The sequence below is a fragment of the Tursiops truncatus genome, chromosome 10 (assembly GCF_011762595.2).
Source record: "Tursiops truncatus isolate mTurTru1 chromosome 10, mTurTru1.mat.Y, whole genome shotgun sequence".
NCBI classification, from domain to species: domain Eukaryota; kingdom Metazoa; phylum Chordata; class Mammalia; order Artiodactyla; family Delphinidae; genus Tursiops; species Tursiops truncatus.
In genome coordinates this window covers 45,440,033-45,463,610 of record NC_047043.1, presented here as the reverse complement: position 1 = coordinate 45,463,610, position 23,578 = coordinate 45,440,033, and the positions used below count along the sequence as shown (strand labels likewise).

Genomic DNA, 23,578 nt, shown 5'->3' with positions numbered 1-23,578 from the left:
CAGGTAGGCAAGTGATCGCAACTGATAGCACGTAAAACACCTTACTTTTGCAACAAAGGAACATGACTGTGTGAGCACTTCCCCGTGCCTGGAAGGTCAGTTCTTCCAGCACGGCCCTCCCTCCTCCTGCCCCCTGCGCACACACCCCCACACAACACACCTCTGCCGAGCCTGGGCTGCCTGTCCCGACTCCTCCCTCATCCTCTTGACAGCAAACCTTAGTGTTTCCATCTTCAGTGTTACCTTTGCCTTGATTCTTCCAGTCACTTTCCTGTGCTCATAGTCAAGGCCACCTCTCACTAAGTTTCACCATTGTAGTCGAATCCCTAAATCCACCCTAACCAACTGAGAATGATAAAATTCCCCCAAACCTTAGTTTATCCTCTGCTTAAAAACCTTCATGTGGCCCTTTATTATACAATCAGTGGCATTATAACCTCAGCCTTTGAACTCATCTGTAACCCCAATTATTTCCCCTGCTATTTTAAATGAACTCTCTTTCCCCAAATTATTTTCCTGTATTCTTTGGGTTTGCTTTGAAAAGTCCCTCTTCTTGCCTTCCCCTTTATCATTCCTTTTTGCATGGAGCATCCTTCCTCTTCTCTCTAATTCTCAAAGTAATACTTATTCATCTTGGTCTGCTGTTGTTTTGCTTACCGTCTTAGAGGTTTTTCTAAATACCCATAGTTGTGAAAATAATTATCTTTGCTGGAGAAGGTATAGTCTCTATTTGACACAATATATGCTATGTTGTACCTTCATTCAGTTATTGTTTACATAGAATGTGTATATGTATGGAACTGTGCATGTGTATAACATCTTTCCAACAATATCACAGGTTTAATTTATTTGCTATTACCAAGCACATTACTTAGAACTGCAAACATAAGATAAATGTAAGAAACAGTTTCTGCCTATAGGATGTTTAAATCTTGTAAGTGGGAGAAGATAAGAGTGACAATTATAATAGAGTAAGATAAGAGCCCCACACAGCAATTACATATTATATGTTAATCGTTAGACTTTTGGACCCTCCCACTAGAGCCATGCTTTTGAAAGTTGAGGCAGCGTCTCTTTAATCACAGTTTTAATTTTTTTTATTTTTTTATTTTTTTGCGGTATGCGGGCCTCTGTTGTGGTCTCTCCCGTTGCGGAGCACAGGCTCTGGATGCGCAGGCTCAGTGGCCATGGCTCACGGGCCTAGCCGCTCCACAGCATGTGGGATCTTCCCAGACTGGGGCACGAACCTGTGTCCCCTGCATTGGCAGGTGGACTCTCAACAACTGCGCCACCAGGGAAGCCCCACAGTTTTTATTTTTCCGACACCTAGTTTCTAGATGTATTGAGTTCTCTATAGTTGTAGATGCTCGTGTAGGGGCTGGGAGATGTCCTAAACATTGCTGAGGGGATTCAAACACTGACTGATGATCTGGATTTAAGGTATGAAGTACAAATGACCTGTATACATGTGTTTGAGTTCTTTGTGAGACAAGTACTATGTAGAATATAAAACTGGGTACAAGCCTCAGTCTACTATAGCTGGTTGGTAGTGTTATCATGAGATTAGTGACGGGAACCTAGTAGGTATTCAAAAGTTTAAGTTTATTTTACATATTATCCACTGATAGAACTTTATATTTTGTTGTGTGGGAGCATTTTAAAAATCTATTCCCCAAATCTACTTCAATCATGATGATGGAGCTGAAAAAAGTAAATGTACTCTTCTTAGCAGAAAGTCAGTGAAGAGAAGCTTTAAAATATTTAAAGTCTGGATTAGGACATGTAACAAACTAAAGTTCACATTTTTAAAAAGATTCAACTAACGCTAAAGATGGTTTTGAACAGCAGTCTCATTGACGGTGAGCTGTTTCAGGTCGGGCAAGCAGCCACAAGAAGATCTGATCACCTGTAGACAGTCCACGTGGTCAGAGCCTCAGCAGGGAAGGAAGAAAGGTCTGAAGAGTGAATTGCCCCATACTGTCATTTATAATAAAGGGAATCTTGTCTAAGTAATTTTATCTGAAAGTTAAGAACCCCTTGATATTTTCACAATCAACTCAGCATGGTGCTGTTATTTTGCTACTGAGACACTTAAACTTTTGTTTTTCTTACCTCTTACAGAGGAACGAATTATTTAAAATTTAGGATTTCTGTCAAGTTCATAATATTTTTCTCCTTCTCTGGAAACTAATGCCTCTCCATATGGTCCTTGGGGCTGGGTACCCAGGAAGCATGCTTATGTTGTGTGAATGTCACGCCTACACCACCCACATCACTGGTAGCTGATGAGTCTGTAGATCCCAGATCTGATTTCAAGAGACACCTGCTCTACAGTCATAGACACCTGGCAAGCCCGAACGAACACAATTCTCCCACCTGGGGATCCAGATTAGGGCTGAGAGATGGCCAGCCAGTCAGTATCTGTAGGTGAGGAGAACTGGACTTGGATATGTAAACTTGGCAGCACCATGTGCTGAGTCATGTTGATCAGCGTAGCCAAATATCCAGTTTGTATGTTAAAGTGGAATGAAAACATATGCAAAAAAACCAGAGAGGAAATGTGGGGAGGGATTCTAGTGCCTTGGTTTAGCTATTTCTTAAGGCCTGATGGCATTCCTATTACTGGACTTCATGATGCCTAATACAGGAAATTTTTACATGTTGAGATGTGGGGAAGTCATTCTGGCTTATACATGAGTTAACTTGAATTATATTCTAACTAGAACAGCCTGTTTGTGGCCTATAAAACATACATTGTATATCTGCTTTAATTATTAAAGAAAAGGTTCATTGACCAGAAGTAAAGAATGTCCATGTTAAAATAAAGACTAAATGCCTTCCTTCCTGGGACGCCAGTGCTGGTACTCCTTTGATGATAAGACTCCCTTCCCAGGTGCCAGGGCCATATTGACTTGCTGTGTACATGCTGATCTGTTTTTTTGAAACCTTGAAGGAAAGTATCCCTGACTTGTTTGATGTTCTTTGCTCTGACAATGCATAAAACAGTGTTGAAAACCCTGCTTCTCTGGAGCAGTTCCTCAGAGTAATCCGGGAAGCTGGCTTCTGGATTATAGTCCTCAGTTTGGCTCAAATAAAACTCTTTTCTCTTCCTGTTATAGATTGTTTATTGATTTTCATTTACAGAGTCCCCCACCCCAGGTTTGTTTGTTTACTTATTTACTGCTAAAAGAAGATGACATAGCTTCTCCTATTTGCAAATAATGATGCCCAATTAATTCACAAAAAGTAGCTAAATGTCTGTGACTTCAATGGGTTCATAGCTTATCCCAGGGAGAAATTTAAGAGTATAATACATGATGAAATTTTGTGTAATAGTCATTTCTTATTGACTGTCTATAATGTTCGGGGTACTTATGCATGCTTATGTTTTAAGTGCTTATGGATGCTTATTCCTAACATTCATTGCAGTCTTGTGAGGCTGAAATGATTATCGCCATTATATAGAAGAGGAAATGCAAGCCGCAGAGTGTTATAAATTACACAGCTAGTGACACATTTCAAATTGTGGGATGCTGCTTTCTGTTTCAAAAATCGGGTGGTGTTCACCCAGCAACACAACAGACTTTCCTGAAGGCCAAACTTTCCAACCCCCTGTCTGTGTCACTCCGTACTCCTCATTTCAACAAATGACACCTCAGTTTTACCTGGTTGTTCAGTCCAAGGTTCAGTTTAACCTTCACTTCACAAAATTATCTTTTACTCTTTTCTTTTTTCCCACCTCCTCCATCTATCCCATCATCAAATCCTACTAGATCATTTCCACAGTTCACTCAGAATAGACCTCTTCTTACCCCTCTAAGCCTCGTTTTGTCGATGGGGATGCCGCCAGTCTCCTTATTTCAATTCTTGTGCCCACCTCACCACATATTCTGTTCTCTGCAATGTATACAGAAGAAACCTTTTAAAAAATAAATCTGCTCATGTCACTTTCCTGCCCCAAACTCTCCAATAGCAACATGAATTGGCCTGTCCATCCCTTGACCTCATCTGGTCCCCCTCACACACTCTCTCCAGCCTTGATGTCTTCCTTGCTGATCCCCAAACACTTCCAGCATGTTCCTCCTCAGTGCCTTTCTGCTTGCTGTTTCCTTAACCAGGGATGCCTTTGTATAGAGGCAGCCCCTTGGCCTAGACTCTACCTTTAGTTAGACACTTGCTGGAACCTCTAGGTCAGAGAGACCTTCCCTAACAGCTCTTTTGATGGTGGTGCCCTCCTGCCACCTCCCTCTGGAGCCCTTATCTCTACCTGACTTTACTTTATTCATTTCTTTATATATGTTTGTTCCTGTCTTCTCCCACTAAAATGTAAGCATTATGAAAGTAAATATTTGATCTGTTTTGTTCACAGCTACATCTCTAGGACCATTAGAACAGTGCCTGAAATAAGATAGAGGCTCAGTGAAGGACTGAGTGAATGAATTAAAGGGCCTGGATACTTTAAATCTAAGTTTTAAAAATCAGATTTATATGGCTTTGCATTTTCTTTTACTTACTATAAAAGAACCACACTCCTCTTAAATTTTCCCATTCAGAATATACCCTTTATCGGAATATGCCCATACTTCCATAAACTCTTTATTCCTTTGTAGCTTACTGTTTTTTGCCTTGCAGTCCTTGATCTATTCATTACAAATTGGAATGCATGTGAAAGATTACAATATTTTTGGAGCTACATGAAAAACTACAATGCTTTTCTAATCTTGTTCTCTTTCACTGTGCCCTATAAGCCCTGTAAATTATTTGATTAATAACAATGTTGACCGCTATTTCTCTTTTAATTTTTGAAATAAAGATTTGACTGTTTAGGCTTCTGTTTGGAAGACAAATACACCATAGTGGCAAAGCACATAAAGATGGTAGACCTAGTTCCTCAGAGATAAAAAACAAAAAGAAAAACAAAAAACAATCCCACCTTCCCTGTTGTGGATTATTCATTCATTCAACAAGCACTTATTTCCTACACAGTACATCTCACGGAAGAGATGGTAGAACCAGGACCAGGGTTTGTGTTTTCAGATCAGTGGTCTTGTTCAGAGGGTAGAATATGTTTTCTGCTGCAGATGTTGCAATTTTCAGACTAAGATTTTAAATACTGATACCTGATGTTGTACAAGATACCTGAGATGAACACATTTCCCCTTTTCTCACAGAAATGGATTTTTAAACTTAATTTTTTTTTTTATCAAACGGGAATAAACTTTTATTAAACATATACAACACCAGGGGCACAAAAGGAGAGTTAGCACTGAAATATAAACTAGAAGCGTGAAACCAAACTCACGTGTGGTTCAGAACTTATCGACTGGAGATTTTCCAAGGGAGGAGAAAGGATTTTTTTGCATGAGACTTGAAAAATGTAGATAGGAGCAAATACACAAATGCATGAAGTTAAAATAGGCCATTTCCGTGTTTTTACGACTTGTTCTATCCTGAGATTCTGTCGCGCAAGTTTTCCATATTTGATAAAAAGGCGACACGCCCTGGGCACAACCGGCCTAACCTCTCGTGGACCCTAACCTTGGTCTTGGAACTTACCGCCTCACTGCTGAGCATTTTACAGAGGCCATGATTTTCAGATACACAGACGTGCGTACGAAGTAGACGCGAACAGCATCAGCCTTTCAGGTTTAGTAGCAGCTTTGAGGTTTCGGCGACCCGGAAGCATTTCGGCTCAGAATGTGATTTTTTTCGGGACGCTAAGCACATGTGGGGGACCGCGCGGCGGACCGAGTTTTGTCGATTCCTCGCTGGGTTCGGCCCTGGAGCCAACGAACCCGGACGCGGCGACGCCTCTCGGCCGTCCTTCGGGGGCCGCGGCGCACCGGCTGCCTGGGAACCTGGGCCGCCGAGCACGGGTCGGGGAGAACTGGGGCCGGGAACCGCGGCCGCCGCCACTCACGGGCCGGGAGCCGGAGCCGCCCAGCACGGGCCGGGAAGGCCGGAGGGACGGCCGGTCGGCCGGCGTCCGCGGGGTGCGCTGGGACAGTGTGGAGGCCCCAACTACCTGAGGATGTTGTGCCGCCTCCATGCTCCGGTTCTGGTTGCTCGAGCGCACCACCGCCACCCGCAGCCACGACGACGGTCCGTGACTCCCGCTGCCGGACTCCCCACCCAGCCGCGCCGCTTCCGCGCAAGATTAAACTTAATATTTTTTTCTTCACTCTTACAGATATTAGTCAGTGTTTCATATTTAATCAGTAGCGTTCCTAAAAACTAACATGCTTTAAGCATTAATGTGTTCTTAGTGACACCTATCAACCATTTTCACTTTGTTTTAAGATTACATTTTTCTTGGTTATTAACCAGTCCATAAAACAGTTATATGTTTTGAATGCACAGAATGTGACGGTAACCGTCCTTGAAGAGTTTATATTAGTAATCATTCACAGAGGACATTTGAGAGAACGGCATGTCTATGGATGGTTGAATGAAACAAACACCTAGATTAGGGGACGGGCACCCTGGAGAGGTTAAAGGCAAAATGTATCTGTTTCATAGGACTATGATCTGGCTTGCATCAATTCAATTGAACATTTAGAGTGGACTTAGTATGGTTATACAAGTGAATAGAAAACTGCCCCTTTTTACAAGTTTCACAATCTAGTAGGAGAAATAGATACAGGGACTAGAATATATGACCAGTGGAAAGCTAACAACCTGGATGAAAGAGGTCAAAGGGAGTATAACGTGATACAGAGGACTGGAAAGGGAGGAGGTGCTTAGAGACACTGCACTTCTTCTGTTCAGTCTATATTTTTTGAGTTCTGAATTCTTACCTGCCAACTCCATATCTTTTATATAGTGAGAGAGTAGGATATTTAAATGAAAAACCAACCACATGGTCTTAAATTATTAACAAAGTTTATAATATAATCACATTATATTTGTCAAATACTTCTGAGTTATGTTAATCTTTATCATGTCCCAGGATAATCTTCTAAATACATGACTATTCACATTATGTTTATAATTATTTCCATTTTGAAATTGATTGAGTGTTCTAAAGATAAGAAAACCTGAGGATAGTTTGTTTCTTAAAATCTAAGCTATTTAACTGATACTAACAACAATGATGGCACCTGTACAATGAAAGATTTTCTCAAAATGCCCTCATTTAGGGCTTCCCTGGTGGCGCAGTGGTTGACAGTCCACCTGCCGATGCAGGGGACACGGGTTTGTGCCCCGGTCCGGGAAGATCCCACATGCCGCGGAGTGGCTGGGCACGTGAACCATGGCTGCTGAGCCTGTGCGTCCGGAGCCTGTGCTCCTCAACAGGAGAGGCCACAACAAGTGAGAGTCCCGCGTACCGGAAAAAAAACCAAAAACAAAAAAATGCCCTCATTTAAAATGCACTGCTAAATTCTGTTGCAAATGACATTTGTTTTCTGCAACAAACATTATTTGCTATATTCGTGGTATATGAATGTCTTTGAAGTTTAACTTATTCCCCATCAAACTTAACTCCTCCTAATTAACTGATTTCTCAAGAGTACTTACATACTCTTCATACCCCTCATGGGCTGGAGGAGGGGGTGCCCTGTATCCTGGCACAGTGGGTGATGCCCGTGCTCGCGGGGCAGGGACGCCTCTTGCTACAGGGGGCACTGGAAGAGCACCACGGGTCACAGTGGTCCCTCTAGGGGTGAGAACGCCTCGTCCAGGTGGTGGGGGAGGAGGAATGGCACCCCCACGGCCCCTAGGAGAAACAGGTCACATACAGATGAGAAACAAGTAATGAGAGCAGGCAAAGCTCTCATCGTATAGCCTCTATACAATGGGAAGAAAACACATTTATTTCTGCATGTCTGAGTGTTGTGAGTGTGTGTGTTTAATGGAGATTCTTTAGGATATAAAGCATTTTGACCTCCACAGAATAAGTTTTGTAAATATTGGTTATGACTTAGTTATCATAAAAACCATGTAAAATAATTTGATATTTTCTTTTATAACACTAAAAATTCAAAGCAAAGCAAACAGAAATCAACCCACTCTGATTTTTATTCCAAATTTACCAAAAAAGTCTCAAATGAGAGCAGTGTCTAGTACATGACTCACTGTACCATCCATAGCTGCTAATTGTCAATGTCTCCTCCATGCTGGAGGTTATTGACAGTGATGGGCAATTTTGTCACTTACAAAAAAAAAAATCTGTCTGCACTTCGATAAAATGTGGAACTCTAACCATCATGATATCATTCTGCTTATTATAGTAGCTTAAGTTTGAGGTCATTGTTACTGATTTATCATTATGCATGTAACCCCCTGAACTGGTACAGTCCCTGATAAAATTTATTTCCTATTGTAACTATGGTGCTAGTGAAATACATGAGGGCTCTGCAAAAAAAATAACACACTGAGTACTTGGTACTGCAGTGCTTGACACAAAATTAACTTGTATTAAAAGTGTAAGATCAAATGGTTGCAGTAAACTCTTATGGTATTCTGAGGCCTTTGGAAAGGTTGAGTGTTTGTCTAAAGTTTTTGGGCAAAAGCATGGTTATTTCATTTTTTATTATGTCTGAAAGTTTGGCCTCTAGAAAGTACTGCTTTCAGCAAGAACGCTAAAGCTTTGGGGGAAATAATGATCACGGGATGTGAACCATCACACTGTTTGGCTGCACCCACAGATGGGGTTGTAGGTTATGCTTTCTGCTATGAGGAGCAGTCAGCTGGCTCTTGCAGAAAATGAGCTTGACGAGTGAACAATAAGAATGCTGGTAAAGCTTTTAAAAGTTTTAAATAGATTATAGAGCTGATGAATAGAGAGATTATTAGAGAACTTACTGTGAGTCTAATGTACAGAGAATGCTCTCCTGCACTGGGAGACCCTAGAAGGCCCTGTGCCCACTTCAAGCACAATGTAACTGAGACCACAATATTCTACATTAGCATGATAATATAAAAGCTGATCTATAAGATGGATATAAAGAGTAATTTTACCTTCACTGGATCTCCAAGCACCTTATATACAGGGTGTGCATACATCCAGGTTTGCCCAGAATAGTTCAGAATTACAACTGTTGTCCTAGTTTAGCTTTTTAATACTTTCAACAGTGTCCCTGTGTGGGTGGTAAGTTATATGTCACCTTACTTTAAGCTATATTCACAAGTTATATCTATACCACTGAATAATCACAGGTAAGTGTTATAACTCCCTGAGCCTAAGGTAGATTATTTTTCTAAAGTGTAAAATAAGATTTCTGAATCTGTAGCCATTCTTCCTGCTTTAAAATTATATGATGCTCAAATCAAATCTAATTTCTTATCCCATTCCTTCATCAACTGTCTCCCAGACAGAGCCCTGGAAAATCTGTCTCTTGAATCTGACTCATTACCTCCTACACATTACATCCCTTCCCTGGAATATTAACCCTATATCTCTCTTCAACTCAAGTCCTCAATTCAACTCAAGATTCACATCACCTATTTAGAATGTAGTGTCCCTGGCTGAATCCACTCTACAATGTTCTTTCCTTTATTTTTCTGACTTCTTGAAAGTTTTCTATCCTTAATTCTTCACCTCCTGCTCATTCCTGAATCAAATGCAATCTAGTTATTGCTTTCTCCTCTTTATTGAAAATATTCTTGACTGGTATCACCAGAAGCCTACTGGTTTCTAAATCCACTGGAAATCAGTCCCCATTCCACTGTAACTGTTATATTTATCACTATGGGTTACTATCTGGAAAACGCCTTCTTTGAACTTTTATGACTCTGCTTTTCTCCATATTTCTTCCTCCCTCCTTTATATTCTTCAGGCTCATTCATTGACATCTACTCCTGGGCCCACCTTGGAATGTGGCTATCCCCATTTTCTTCCCCCCACCCTCCTTCTGTGCCTCACGGTGCACCCCTGCAGTCTCTAACCCTGATGGCTGTTATCTCTTTCCTTCCTACCACACACCATACCCTGGATCATGTCTCCTTAACTGGTCTGCATATTAGAGTCACTTAAAGACCTTTGAAAACCTCCAGACTCCAGACCGTACCCCAGGCCAATTAAGTCACAGTCTCTAGCAGCAGCGAGCTTTCAGTGATTCCAATGTGCAGACCAGTTTGGGAACCACTGCCTTACATCTGTCACCTAACTTAAAAATCTTGACAACCTTGTCATGTAGCCATTTCTAAGCTATTTTAAAGGTTGAGAACCAAGTCACAGAAAGTACAAGTCACCTTCCCAAGGTCACACTGGCAATCCATAGACCTAGGATTAATTATATTCTTCATTAAATTTGGTCCTTCACCTAATTTTAGTGGATGATGTCATTAATCTCTAACCAGGGCAGACATGAGAGAGCTATACTGTCTAGGACCACTCTCTTGTCTCCAACATCTAATTGGGCACTAATTTGTATAAATTCTAATCTCTAATCTAGTCCTTTATCTCTCTAACACTCCAAGTGGTATTCATTTCTGTGTTGGATAATGAACTTGTATTCTCCCTGGCTTCCTTGCCACACACCTCTCTGTCTGTCTTTCTCTCTTTGCTCTAATTCTTCTCTATCACTCACAGTGGTGACTGAGTAGTCTTTCTTGGAGACAAATATGATTAGTCCCCTCTTTAAAAAGCTCCATTAGATTCTATCTATGTATTAGTTCTCATTGTAGTAAACAAAACCTTCAAAGTCTGCCTCAAATGTTTTATTTTCCACTGTTCACTCTCATTCAACATGTAGCAGTGACGTGTGTGAAGATCTTAATTCTTCAATTACATAATATATATTATTATAATATATAGATGTAATACTTTGTTTTCTGGTATGCATTATTATTGGAAGATTAGATAGTTTTCATAGATATGCTTGTTGAAACATAAATTCCTTTAATTAAAGAAATTTTCAACAAATTAAAGTTTTAAAAATATACCAGGTACCGTTCTTTTTGAATTTCAGTGTAACTGAATAACTTTAAAAAGTCACAATTTCATAAATATGTACAAATCAGCATCCATTAACCCATGTGTTCAAGAACTTTCTGATCAATATGATCTTCTGTTTTGTGAAGCTATTTTCTTATTCTTATTTAATTGCAGATATATTTCATCATGTGGTTTGAAACAGAAGACAACAGAGTTCTGCTACATTTACTTTTATTAATGTTAATACATTAATTACATCAAGATAGCATTGAAAGTGAGGTTTAATTTTCAATATTAATTTTCTTTTTTAACATATGCAGTATCAGATTGTATGATATATGGAATGTTAAAAAGCAAAAGCTTTCAATCAAATTTTTCTTCTAAGATATTTAAAAGTCTAGATTATAATGCACTCTTCTTTATTAAATAATTAAAGAGATTAATATTTTACATTAAAACTTCACTGACATTGAAATCTTATATGGTCCACTCAAATATGACAAATGTATTATTACCTTAAGGAACACCAATAACAAAACAAAATCTTTTAATATGATGATTTTGTAATCTTAAAAGCAGGTTAATGCATTATTCTTTTAAATGGTCCCTATTCCAAGGAATATAGAATAGAAAAAAACTTGTTGCCTCTATAGTCATTCAATACATACTTAGGTTACACCATATATAACTGCCAAAATTATCATTTTTTGAACTACAAAAGTGACAATTTCATTATTAAAACCCTATGATTTAATCAGTTTAAGATTGCCTGCAATGGTGTCATTTCACAACCCATCATGCTGAAGTTAATATAAAGGCTTTGTAAAAGGCTGATTCCATTAAAAATAGTCCATAAAAAATGTTATGTCACATTAATTTTTAGCAATAAACTAATGTTCCTAGGTAGCATTAGAAAGCTCATATAAAAAAAAATTTTTTAAGAAAAAAATGTGAAAATAATCACTGAAACATTTTCAGAAGTTTTTCCTTTAATCAAAGTAATTTCTATAATTGCCACATTTTACCTTTAGTCAATTATTTCCTTGATATTTTATTTGGAAATTGATCATTCTTAACTTCTTTTCTGATAGTGTAAAATTTTTTGAGGTGTCTGTGACTTAAATGTTAAAAACAGTGGTGTTTTGAAAGGTGGTGAAAATATTTGGGAAGTAATTTTAAAAATAAATTGAATCAGCAAAGTATCTTAGAATCTCTTAAGATGGTTTCTATGCAATATATGAAATAGTATTCTAAATCTAAGCCGTTTAGAGATTTGAAGGCCAACTATAACAGGATAAAGAGAATGACAGAGTTACACAGTCTGTGTGTGAAGGCTATGAGTATTTTTCACTTTACCTCTTTGCAAAACAATGCTTTCTCTTGAAAGCTTGGCAAATGTAGAATCCTACAAAACAAATTCTGTTGCAGAAAAATTCCAATTTCTTTGCAAAGTGAACAATATCAAATAAAAACTTCTCTGATGACATTGCAGAGTCAAATATAACTAAGCTTTAAATATTCTTACCATCAGCCATGTAACAAATGTGCTTCTGGCTTTCTGGACTGGTGGTGTGTGTGTATATATATATATATATAAAAATGTGTGTGTATATATATAATACACATACATATAATATATATATATAATCTACTTATCTATCTAAATATCTATATATCTACCGACCTACCTATATCTATCATTATCCTCATCTATCTGTCTACCTATCTGGCAAGACTGTATCAATTCATGGGCCATTTAAGGCATAGATAATATTTGTAATTTTCTCTTCATTCAAGGTCATCCTGGTTCAAAGATGCATATGATTGAATCATCTGCATGTCCTAATCCTGGGGGCAAAACCAAAAAGTAGAAACTCTTAGGTTTGCTCCTCTTATTTTCTTAGGAAGCTGTTAAGAGCTCAAACTCTGAATTCTAGAGTCATACTACCTGTGTGTCCTCAGGCATATTGCTTACATCTTTATCAGTTGCTCACCTGTAAATAATGCTTAACCCTACTATGGAGGATTTGATGAGTTAATAACTTATATAAAGCTCTTACAAGCTATGTAAGCATCTGTTGTTATTGCTTTTGTGGTGGTGGTGGTTATTGTTGCTGATATTGTTGTTGTTTATTCCTAGCTGTGATCATGACACAGAACAGGCCAGCAAAGTATTGCCATCCTTATTGGCTGTTAATTTATTTAAAGTAAGAACAAATGTACCTTGAAGGAGTTGTGGGAGCTATTCTGATCCCTCTGCCTTTAATACCTCTGCCACGACCAGAGTCCTCTGAGCCATTTAAGTAAGATAATTCACGTAGTTGTTCCTGACGAATTTCATCATTGTAGTCCTAGAAGAAAAAACATGACCTGATGAGCTAAAATGGAGCATGGAGTTCTTAGAACTGAACAAACACAGTAAGAAAGGAAATGTTTCACTTATTTTTCTGGTATACAAAAATCTAAAATGAGGTAAAAGTAAATATAATTTAAGTTCCTAGTTTTATACAGAGAAACTGAAGCTGCTTCTTTTACCAAGGAAGTACTCAGCAGGAAATCAGATGAGATTTGCTGGGATATCACTTTATACGTTAGCTAGAAAAGGAAAGGTAACAATATAGAACAAGATCTTGGAAGGTCCCAAGGTCATGGTTGCTAATAAGAGGATTACTGAAAAACAACTTTAGTGGCATAAGTACGTGTAGATTGTTAAAGACTGCATAATACTCAAATAGTTCCTGATGCATAAACTGAAAAGGGGCAATCCCAAGGACCAAAGTAGATACTGTGTTAAAATAATTAAAAAGTGCAAAAAAATATCAGTTTCAGACAACTGGGAAGCTATGCAATCCAACTAAAAAACTTGAGGGGCAATGTTTAGAAATAAATAATTTTCTATGTGTTCTAGCATTGGGCTGATGGAGAATGACAGCCATAGCAGAAGACACACTTCACAGTAACAGCCAGAGATTTGGTCAAAGTCAAAGAGACGATCTCTATCCTTCATCAGTGGAAATGTATCAGTCATTTCAATAGGACCAAAGAGTGGATCTGAGTCACTGAATATGAATGCTATCTTCAAAAAACAAGTGTCAGTCTTACCTGTTTCTCTTTTTACTAACACACACATGAATGCACACACACACCCTGGTAGAACAGTACAAAACTGAGTAATTGGTAGTTTTGCCTAATGGGCAATCCAAGTAAATTCTTTTTCAGTAAAGATGTGTTTATGTGAAAACCATGAGCTGTCTAGGAGTTGAGACGAGAAATATTTGTAGAAATATCTGGGTTAACATAAATGATGTCTGAGGTTTGGTAGTGGACACTTGAGCCAGGTTAGCTCTGCACTTGTGAGTTATAGTAACAGCACATGGAAACCGTGCACTCACCTGCACAGCCTGGTCTAGAAGATGGAGGGGATGCATTCAGCCTACAAGCTTTTCTAAAGCACAGCTTTACCTCATGGTCCAAAAACTGCCTTGTTCACAAGCAAAAGTACTAGTCACTCCAAAGCACTTACTTTCTATTTTTAACATGTTGCTTTCACATTTATCCCGTTCAGCACCTGATTATAGTGGTAATGGGCTCAAGACAGTTGATTGACAGAAGAGCTATAGTAGAAAATGATAGTTTTTAACAACTACTCAATTTATACCTCTTAATTTTCACATTCAAGCAACAACCAAACTGAAGAATAAGCATGTCTACTATTTTATTAGGTACAGGGATGTGATGAATTGCTACTTCTGACTGAACTGAGCAGCCACCATGAAAATGAAAAATTAATTCCATAATTTTCCCATGTAATATTCCTAATTTGAAAGCAGATCTTTGCAGCTTCTTATCTAAGAAAAATCCATGGACTCCTAAAGGTCTTTATGAATTATAAAAAGAGATAGATTCTCATTTTTGGCAACATTGAGGGTTGAGATAAAAATTAACAAATAGCAGATAAATTCATACATGTAAAATTTACTTTAGAGAATATCTTTATGTCAGAATTAGAAAATATATTATTGTGGATATTAGCATGAATATTTGACACTACAGGTTAAGTCAGTTCTTACTGTAAGCAAAATACTACTGTTAGTGTATAATCAAGTTTCTTATGAGCTCAGCTAGATATACTCTGTTTTAAGAACTGGATCATCTTCCAGGGTTGTGGTGGTGAAGTGAATGCAGAACTCTAAATACAGGTGTAACTGACTTAGAATATGAGTCGCTCTGTTCTGAAATCATCAACTCCCAGTCAATGACCAAATGTGGTTGAAATGCTAAAATAGGCCCATTCTTGGGAGTCACAGTTCTCCTCTGCCCGTGCCTCAAGGATTCCTAGACAGCTGGGATGAATTTCCCTTTAATACCATTGCTTCTGGGCTATGACCTCTTTCCTTTGGGTCAGATATTCTAGTGTGAAGGCTCTCCAGTCTTCCCTGGCTTCCTCATTTTATTTATTTATTTAGTTAGTTTTTTGTCACAAGATCATTTTTCCTAATGAACTCCTTACATGTTTAATCTCAACTAATCCTGATTCTGGGAGGAACCAAACTAACACACAGAATGTTGACAAAATCAAGTTCCTAAAATTACAAGCTGAGAGATTTTGTAAATCCACTGATGTTAATGCTGGTGGAACCTATTCTGTTCAACATACCTTATACTCTGATTAATTGGAGTATTTGCCATTCTCTTACTTTAAAATGGTTACATACAGATTAAACATGGAACTGATTACTGACTAGCAAAAAGGGTAGTAATCAATGTTTATTTTAAGAAAGTAAATTGTATGTTGCCCAATTTTCTAAATCACTTCACTTAATAAAAATGTATGAAAGAGTCAGACATAGAGTGAACAAACATAAGGCATGTTTTGGGCGTTGGCTGACATAGATGAATTGTGGAAAGAGGGAGAAGGCTGGTTGGTGTGTATATGTGTGTGGTGAAGTGAGATAGAGAAAGAGAGGTTGGGCAACCACATGCTATTCAAGAGTGCCTTAGTGGAAGTTATACTGTCTGACTTGGGAAGGTAGGAATAAAAGAAATTTTAAATGCAGAAATGGCTAGAAATATAATGACGCCATTAACCAAAGAAAGAAAGGAATGAAAAAAGTTTAGAGGTAGAGAATTTATATTTTGTCTTGATAATCTTAAGTTTAAAATGCCAAGGAGACATTAAAATTTATCTTAGAAATTCAGATCTAGGTCAGGGGAGTAAATCTGAATGTCATTTGCACACACTTGTGATAAATGAAACATGGAGATTGCCTAAGAGAATAGTAACATAATGTAGTGACAAACGTTTTCTAATCATACTTCATACTTCTAATGCAAATTTATATCACTGAAGAAAATCAGTTGACTTATTACAATATTATGATCATTAAATGACCAGGTCTTTAATAAACTCAAGTTTTTCTAATTAGACAACTAAAATATATATACCACTGTATTTATAGTAATGAAGCATCTAGCTGTCTCAAATAAATACAAAAGAATTTTAAATGCCCAAATGTAGAGATACTGAAATTCTAAATATTCTCTAGACTGAATATATCCTGTGTATTATTTTTATGACATAGATATAATTTTCTAAACCCCCAAATCTTTAATTGTATATTATATGCTTATATCCAGCTCTTCATTAAGCACAGATCTAACTTTGAATTAATGTTTCATCACTAGGACATGAGTCCATCCTGTTGAACATTTAATTGTGGCATATGTTGCTGATGCTTCAGTTACATAGAATCTTAAAAATACTCATAAACAAAATATTCCAAGATTGCCTTGTAAATGTGATCTTATTAGAAATATACTACAGCCTGAGTTGGAGACTAGATGGTGGAGTAGAATGACTTGAGTTCACCTCCTCTCAAGAAAACACCAGCATCACAACTAAATGCTGAACAACCATCGACAAAGAAGACTGGAACCTACCAAAAAAAGATATTCAACATCCAAAAGCAAAGAAGAAGCCACAATGAGATGGTAGGAGGGGCACATGTGCGATATAATCAAATCCAATATCCACTGGGTGGGTGACCCACAAATTGAAAAATAATTATATCACAGAGGTTCTCCCACAGTAGTGAGATTCTGAGCCCCACATCAGGCTCCCCAGCCTGGGGGTCTGGCATTGGGAGGAGGAACTCCCAGAGCATTTGGTTTTGAAGGCCAGCAGGGCTTGATCTCAGGAGCTCCACCGGACTTGTGGAAACAGGGACTCCACTCTTGGAGGGCCCACACAAGTTCTCGTGTACACTACCCAGGAAAAAAGCAGTGAATTCATAGGAACCTGGGCCAGACCTACCTGCTGGTCTTGAAGGGTATCCTGGGGAGGTGGGGGGGGGGCAGCTGTGGCTCACTGTAGGAACAAGAACACTAGTGACAGAGGTGCCAGGGAGTACTAATTGGCATGAGCTCTTCTGGAGGCTGCCATTTTGATGCCAAGACCTGGACTCACCCAACAGACTGTAGGCTCCAGTCCTGGGATGCCTCAGGCCAAACAACCAACAGGACAGAAACACAGCCCCACCAAACATCAGACAGGCTTGTGAAAGTCTTACTGAGCCCACAGCTGCCTATAAACACACCACTTGACACAGCCCTGCCCACCAGAGGGACAAGACCCAGCTCCACTCACCAGTGGGTAGGCACAAGTGAGTGGAGGAAGGAAGGAAGCCTTCACAAGCATCTAGACCAGCCTCACCCACCACGGGCAGATAGCAGAAGCAAGAGAAACTAGAGCCCTGCATCCTGTGGAACAGAGACAATGAAAACAGGCAAAATGAGATGGCAGAGAAATATGTTCCAGATGAAGGAATAAAATAAAACCCCAGAAGAACAACTAAATGAAATGGAGATAGGCAATTACCTGAAAAATAATTCAGAGTAATGAAAGCAAACATGATCCAAGATCTTGGAAAAAGAATGGTGGCACAGACTGAGAAGATGAAGAAATGTTTAAAAAAGACCTAGAGGGTATAAAGAACAAACAGTGTTGAAGAATACAATAACTGGGACTTCCCTGGTGGTGCAGTGGTTAAGAATCTGCCTGTAAATGCAGAGGACATGGGTTCAAGCCCTGGCCCAGGAAGATCCCACATGCCATGGAGCAACTAAGCATGTGTGCCACAACTACTGAGCCTACACTCTAGAGCCTGCATGCCACAACTACTGAAACTCGCATGCCTAGAGTCCATGCTCCACAACAAGAGAAGCCACTGCAATGAGAAGCCCACGTGCCGCAATGAAGAGTAACCCCCACTTGCCACAACTAGAGAAAGCCTGCGTGCAGCAGTGAAGACCCTATGCAGCCAAAGATAAAAAAATAAATAAACATTTTTAATAAACAATACAATAACTGAAATGAAGTATACACTAGAAGGAATCACTAGCAGAATAAATGAGGCAGAAGAACAGATAAGTGACTTGGAATTTAGAATGGTGGAATTCACTGCTGCAGAACAGAATAAAGAGAAAAGAATGAAAAGAAATGGAGACAGCCTAAGAGACTTCTGGGACAACATTAAACGCAACAACACTCGCACTATAGGGGTCCCAGAAGGAGAAGAGAGAGAGAAAGCACCCAAGAAAATATTTGAAGAGATTATAGTCAAAAACTTCCCTAACATGGGAAAGGAAATAGTCAATCAAGTCCAGGAAATGCAGCAAGTCCCATACAGGATAAACCCAAAGAGGAACACACCTAAACACATTTTAATCAAATTGACAAAATTAAAGACAAAGAGCAAATACTAAAAACAACAAGGGAAAAGTAATAAATAATATACAAGGGTTATCAGCTGATTGTTCAGAAGAAACTCTGCAGGCCAGAGAGGAGTGGCATGATATATTTAAAGTGATGAAAGGGAAAAACCTACAACCAAGAATACTCGACCCAGCAAAGGCTTTTGTTCAGATTTGATGGAGAAATCAAAAGCTTTACAACGAACAAAAGCTAAGAGAATTCAGCACCACCAAACCAGCTTTACAACAAATCCTAAAGGAAATTCTCTAAGCTAAAAAGAAAAGGCCACAACTAGAATTAAGAAAATTATGAATAGGAAAGCCCACCAGTAAAGGCAAATATAAAGTAAACGTAGGAAATCAACCATGCACAAATATGATATCAAAACAAGCAATAGTGAGAAGAGGAGAGTACAAATGCAGGATATTGGAAATCACTGGAAATTAAGAGACCAGCAACTTATAACAATTTCGTAAAGCAATCTTTTATATATACTGCTATATAAAAACCTTATGGAAACTGCAAACCAAAAAACTATAATAGATACAAACAGAAAAAAAGCAACCCAAACACAACACAAAAGATAGTCATCAAATCACAAGAGAAGAGAACAAAAGAGGAAGGAAAGAAAAAAGACCCACAAAAACAAATTCAAAACAATTAAATAAATGACAATAGGAACATACATATTGATAATTACCTTAAATGTAAATGGATTAAATGCTCCAACCAAAAGACATAGACTGGTTGAATGGATATAAAAATAAGACCATGTATATGCTGTCTACAAGAGACCCACTACAGATCTAGGGACACATACAGACTGAAAGTGAGGGGATGGAAAAGAGCTATTCCATGTATGTGGAAATCAAAAGAAAGCTGCAGTAGCAATGTTCATATCAGACAAAATAGACTTTAAAATAAAGATGACTGTTACCAGTGACAAAAAAGGATGCTAAATAAAGATCAAGGGATCAATCCAAGAAGAAGATATAACAAGTGTAAATATATTTGCACCCAGCATAGGAACACCTCAATATATAAGGCAAATGTTAACAGCCATAAAAGGAGAAATTGACAATAACACAACAATAGTGGGGGACTTTAACACCCCACTTACATCAAAGGACAGATCATCCAGACAAAATCAATAAGGAAACAGAGGTCTTAAATGACACATTAGACCAGATGTACTTAATTGTTATTTATAGAACATTCATCCAAAATCAGCAGAATATGCATTCTTATCGAGTGCTCATGGAACATTCTCCAGGATAGATCACGTGCTGGGTCACAAAGCAAGCCTTTTAAAATTTAAGACAACTGAAATCATATCAAGCATCTTTTCTGATAACAACGCTATGATTTTAGAAAGCAACTACAGGAATTAAACTTTATGAAACACAAACACGTGGAGACTAAACAATATGCTACTAAATAGCCAATGGATCATGTAAGAAATCAAAGAGGAAATTTAAAAATACCTAGAGACAAGTGATAACAAAAACAAGATGATACGAAACCTATGAGACACAGCAAAAGCAGTTCTAAGAGGGAAGTTTATAGCAATACAAGCTTACCTTAGGAAACAAGATAAATTTAAAATAAATAACCTAACATTACACCTAAAGCAACTAGAGAAAGAAGATAAAACAAAACCCACAGTTAGTAGAAGGAAAGAAATCGTAAAGATCTGATCAGATATAAAAGAAGTAGAGATGAAGAAAACAGTAGAAAAGATCAATGAAATTAAAAGTGGGTTCTTTGAAAAGATAAACAAAATTGATAAACCTTTAGCCAAAGCCACCACGAAAAAAAAGGAGAGGGCTAAAATCAATGAAATTAGAAATAAAACCAATCCAAAAATGGGCAGAAGACCTAAATAGACATTTCTCCAAAGAAGACACACAGATGGCCAAGAAACACATGAAAAGCTGCTCAACATTACTAATTATTAGAGAAATGCAAATCAAAACTACAATGAGGCATCACCTCACACCAGTTAGAATGGGCATCATAAGAAAATCTACAAACAACAAATGCTGGAGAGGGTGTGGAGAAAAGGGAACCCTCTTGCACTGTTGGTGGGAATGTAAATTGATACAGCCACTATGGATAACAGTATGGAGGTTCCTTAAAAAACTAAAAATAGAATTACCATATGATCCAGCAATCCCACTACTGGGCATATACCCAGAGAAAACCATAATTCAAAAAGACACATACACCCCAATGTTCATTGCAGCACTATTTACAATAGCCAGGTCATGGAAGCAAGCTAAATGCCCATCAACAGACGAATGGATAAAGAAGTTGTGGTACATACATACAATGGAATATTACTCAGCCATAAAAAGGAACGAAATTGAGTCATTTGTTGAGACGTGGATGGATCTAGAGACTGTCATACAGAGTGAAGTAAGTCAGAAAGAGAAAAACAAATATCGTATATTAACGCATGTATGTGGAACCTAGAAAAATGGTACAGATGAACCAGTTTGCAGAGCAGAAGTTGAGACACAGATGTAGAGAACAAAGGTATGGACACCAAAGGGGGAAAACCACGGTGCGGTGAGGATGGTGGTGTGCTGAATTGGGCGGTTGGGATTGACATGTATATACTGATGTGTATAAAATTGATGACTAAGAAGAACCTGCAGTATAAAAACGCAAACAAACAAACAAACTAATACTAAACTTTCTTTGGGTTATTTGTATGGAAATATGTTAATATAAATGTTCCAGACATTACATGAAATTTCTAAAAATATTATATATTCTGGTATAATGTTATAAGTCATAATTCTAGTTATTACTTTAAAATGTATATCTCAGAAATAACTAAATTTCCTTGTCAATTGCATTATTATGAACATTCATCAGATCTTTAACCGTGGTCATTTTTAAGTCTTTTGTCATTTACAGACAGTTCTGGGTGTACTCTGATGCTTTTGCAAAAATGTTCCTATGAAAGGGTTTCATCTTCAAGGAATTCATGGAAAAGACTCTGACAAGTACAGGTTTCTGGTAACAGCCTATACTGTTGAACTGAATGAATAAACATTTTCAGAACTCTAATGGAAAACTGATGAATTCATATGAGTGCTAACAAAAGATCAAGTTGAAAAAAAATTAATTACATGGGACTGAGTGAACTGATGAGGATGATTATAATTTTTGTGACTTTCTGTTTGAATAAAAAAATCCTGCAAGGGTTCAGAGGCAAAAAATATACAAATCAATTTTCACTGCAAAGTAAAGGAGCTGTTACAGTGGAGGATTAGTGGACTGAATGTCAATATTATGACATAGTATGAGTGTGTTTCGTGTTTGGTAATTGCAATCATTGTTGCTTTTGTTGTGTTTATCCATTTACAATGCTTGGTGTCAGTTTATTTATCCCTTGTAAAAATAAAATACAGTGTGTGTATGTGAAAAAATAAAAAATAAAAGAATAATTGATTCCAAAAAAGTTGCACTTTGTGCAACTACTGAATTTCAGACAACAAGCTAGAATCCATCTTCTAACTCAGATAAAAGTTCTGGAGATATATATATATATATATATATATATATATATATATATATATATATATATATAAGAACATATTTATATATATAAAAATAGGAGGTTGAGGGAGTATCTAACAATATTTACAAAAACAAATCTATCCTGTAACTGGATTTGCTTCAAAATAATGTGAAGGAAAAAGGATATAGATGAAAACAAGAGTGGCCAAATAGTTGGAAGATATTATGACCAGGTGATAAATACAATGCGGTAAATTTTTTTATATGCTCTTATTTTGATGTATGTTTGAAGTATCCCATAATAAAAATTTAAAAACAAACAAACAAAAAAGAAGTTACAACTGACACCACAGAAATACAAAGGATCATGAGACTACTGCAAGCAACTGTATGCCAATAAAATGGACAACCTAGAAGAAATGGACCAATTCTTAGAAAGTTACAATTTCCCAAGACTGAACTAGGAATAAATAGATAATGTGAACAGGTGAATCACCAATACTGAAATTGAAACTTTGATTTAAAATCTCCCAACAAACAAAAGTCCAGGACCAGGTGGCTTCACAGGTGAATTCTATCAAACATTTAGAGAAGAGTTAACATCTATCCTTCTGTAACTGTTCCAAAAAATTACAGAGGAAGAAACACTCCCAAACTCATTCTATGAGGCCACAATCAACCTGATACCAAAACCATATAAAGGAACCACAAAAAGGAAATTTACAGGCCAATAGCAAAAATCCTCAACAAAATACTAGCAAACCAAATCTAACAATTCATTAAAAAGATGATACACCATGATCAAGAAGGATTTATCTCAGGGATGCAAGGATTTTTCAATAACCAAAAATCAATCAGTGTGATACACCACATCAACAAACTGAAAAATAAAAAAACATAAGATCATCTCAATAGAGGCACAAAAGGCTTTTGATAAAATTCAACACCCATTTATAATAAAAACTCCAGAAAGAAGACATAAGGGTATCCTACATCAACATAATAAAGGCCATATATGACAAATGTACAGCTAACATCATACTCAGTGGTGGAAAGCTGGAAGCATTTCCTCTAAGATCAAGTACAAGACAAGGATGTCCACTCTTACCACTTTTATTCAACATAGTTTTGGAAGTCCTAGCCCTGCCAATCAGAGAAGAAAAAGAAATAAAGGGAATCCATATTGGAAAAGAAGAAGTAAAACTCACTGTTTGCAGATGACATGATACAATACATAGAAAATCCTAAAGATACCACCAGAAAATGAAAGCTCATCAATGAACTTGGTAAAGTTGCAGGATACAAAATTAATACACAGAAATCTGTTGCATTTCTATACACTAACAATGAAAGACCAGAAAGAGAAATTAATGAAACAATCCCATTCATCACTGAATCAAAAAGAATAAAATACC

General features: G+C 37.6%; 1 protein-coding gene across 1 annotated transcript in view; it reads right to left on the bottom strand.

The window, feature by feature from the left end:
* The window catches only part of KHDRBS2 (KH RNA binding domain containing, signal transduction associated 2), a 689,475-nt gene that overhangs the window by 266,400 nt on the left and 399,497 nt on the right, over positions 1 to 23,578 (bottom strand). The window contains exons 5-6 of the mRNA XM_019931400.3: positions 13,103 to 13,230; positions 7,519 to 7,717 (exon numbers count right to left, since the gene is read on the bottom strand). Coding sequence (XP_019786959.1) covers positions 7,519 to 7,717; positions 13,103 to 13,230 — 327 coding nt within the window. The remainder of the gene's footprint in view (positions 1 to 7,518; positions 7,718 to 13,102; positions 13,231 to 23,578) is intronic.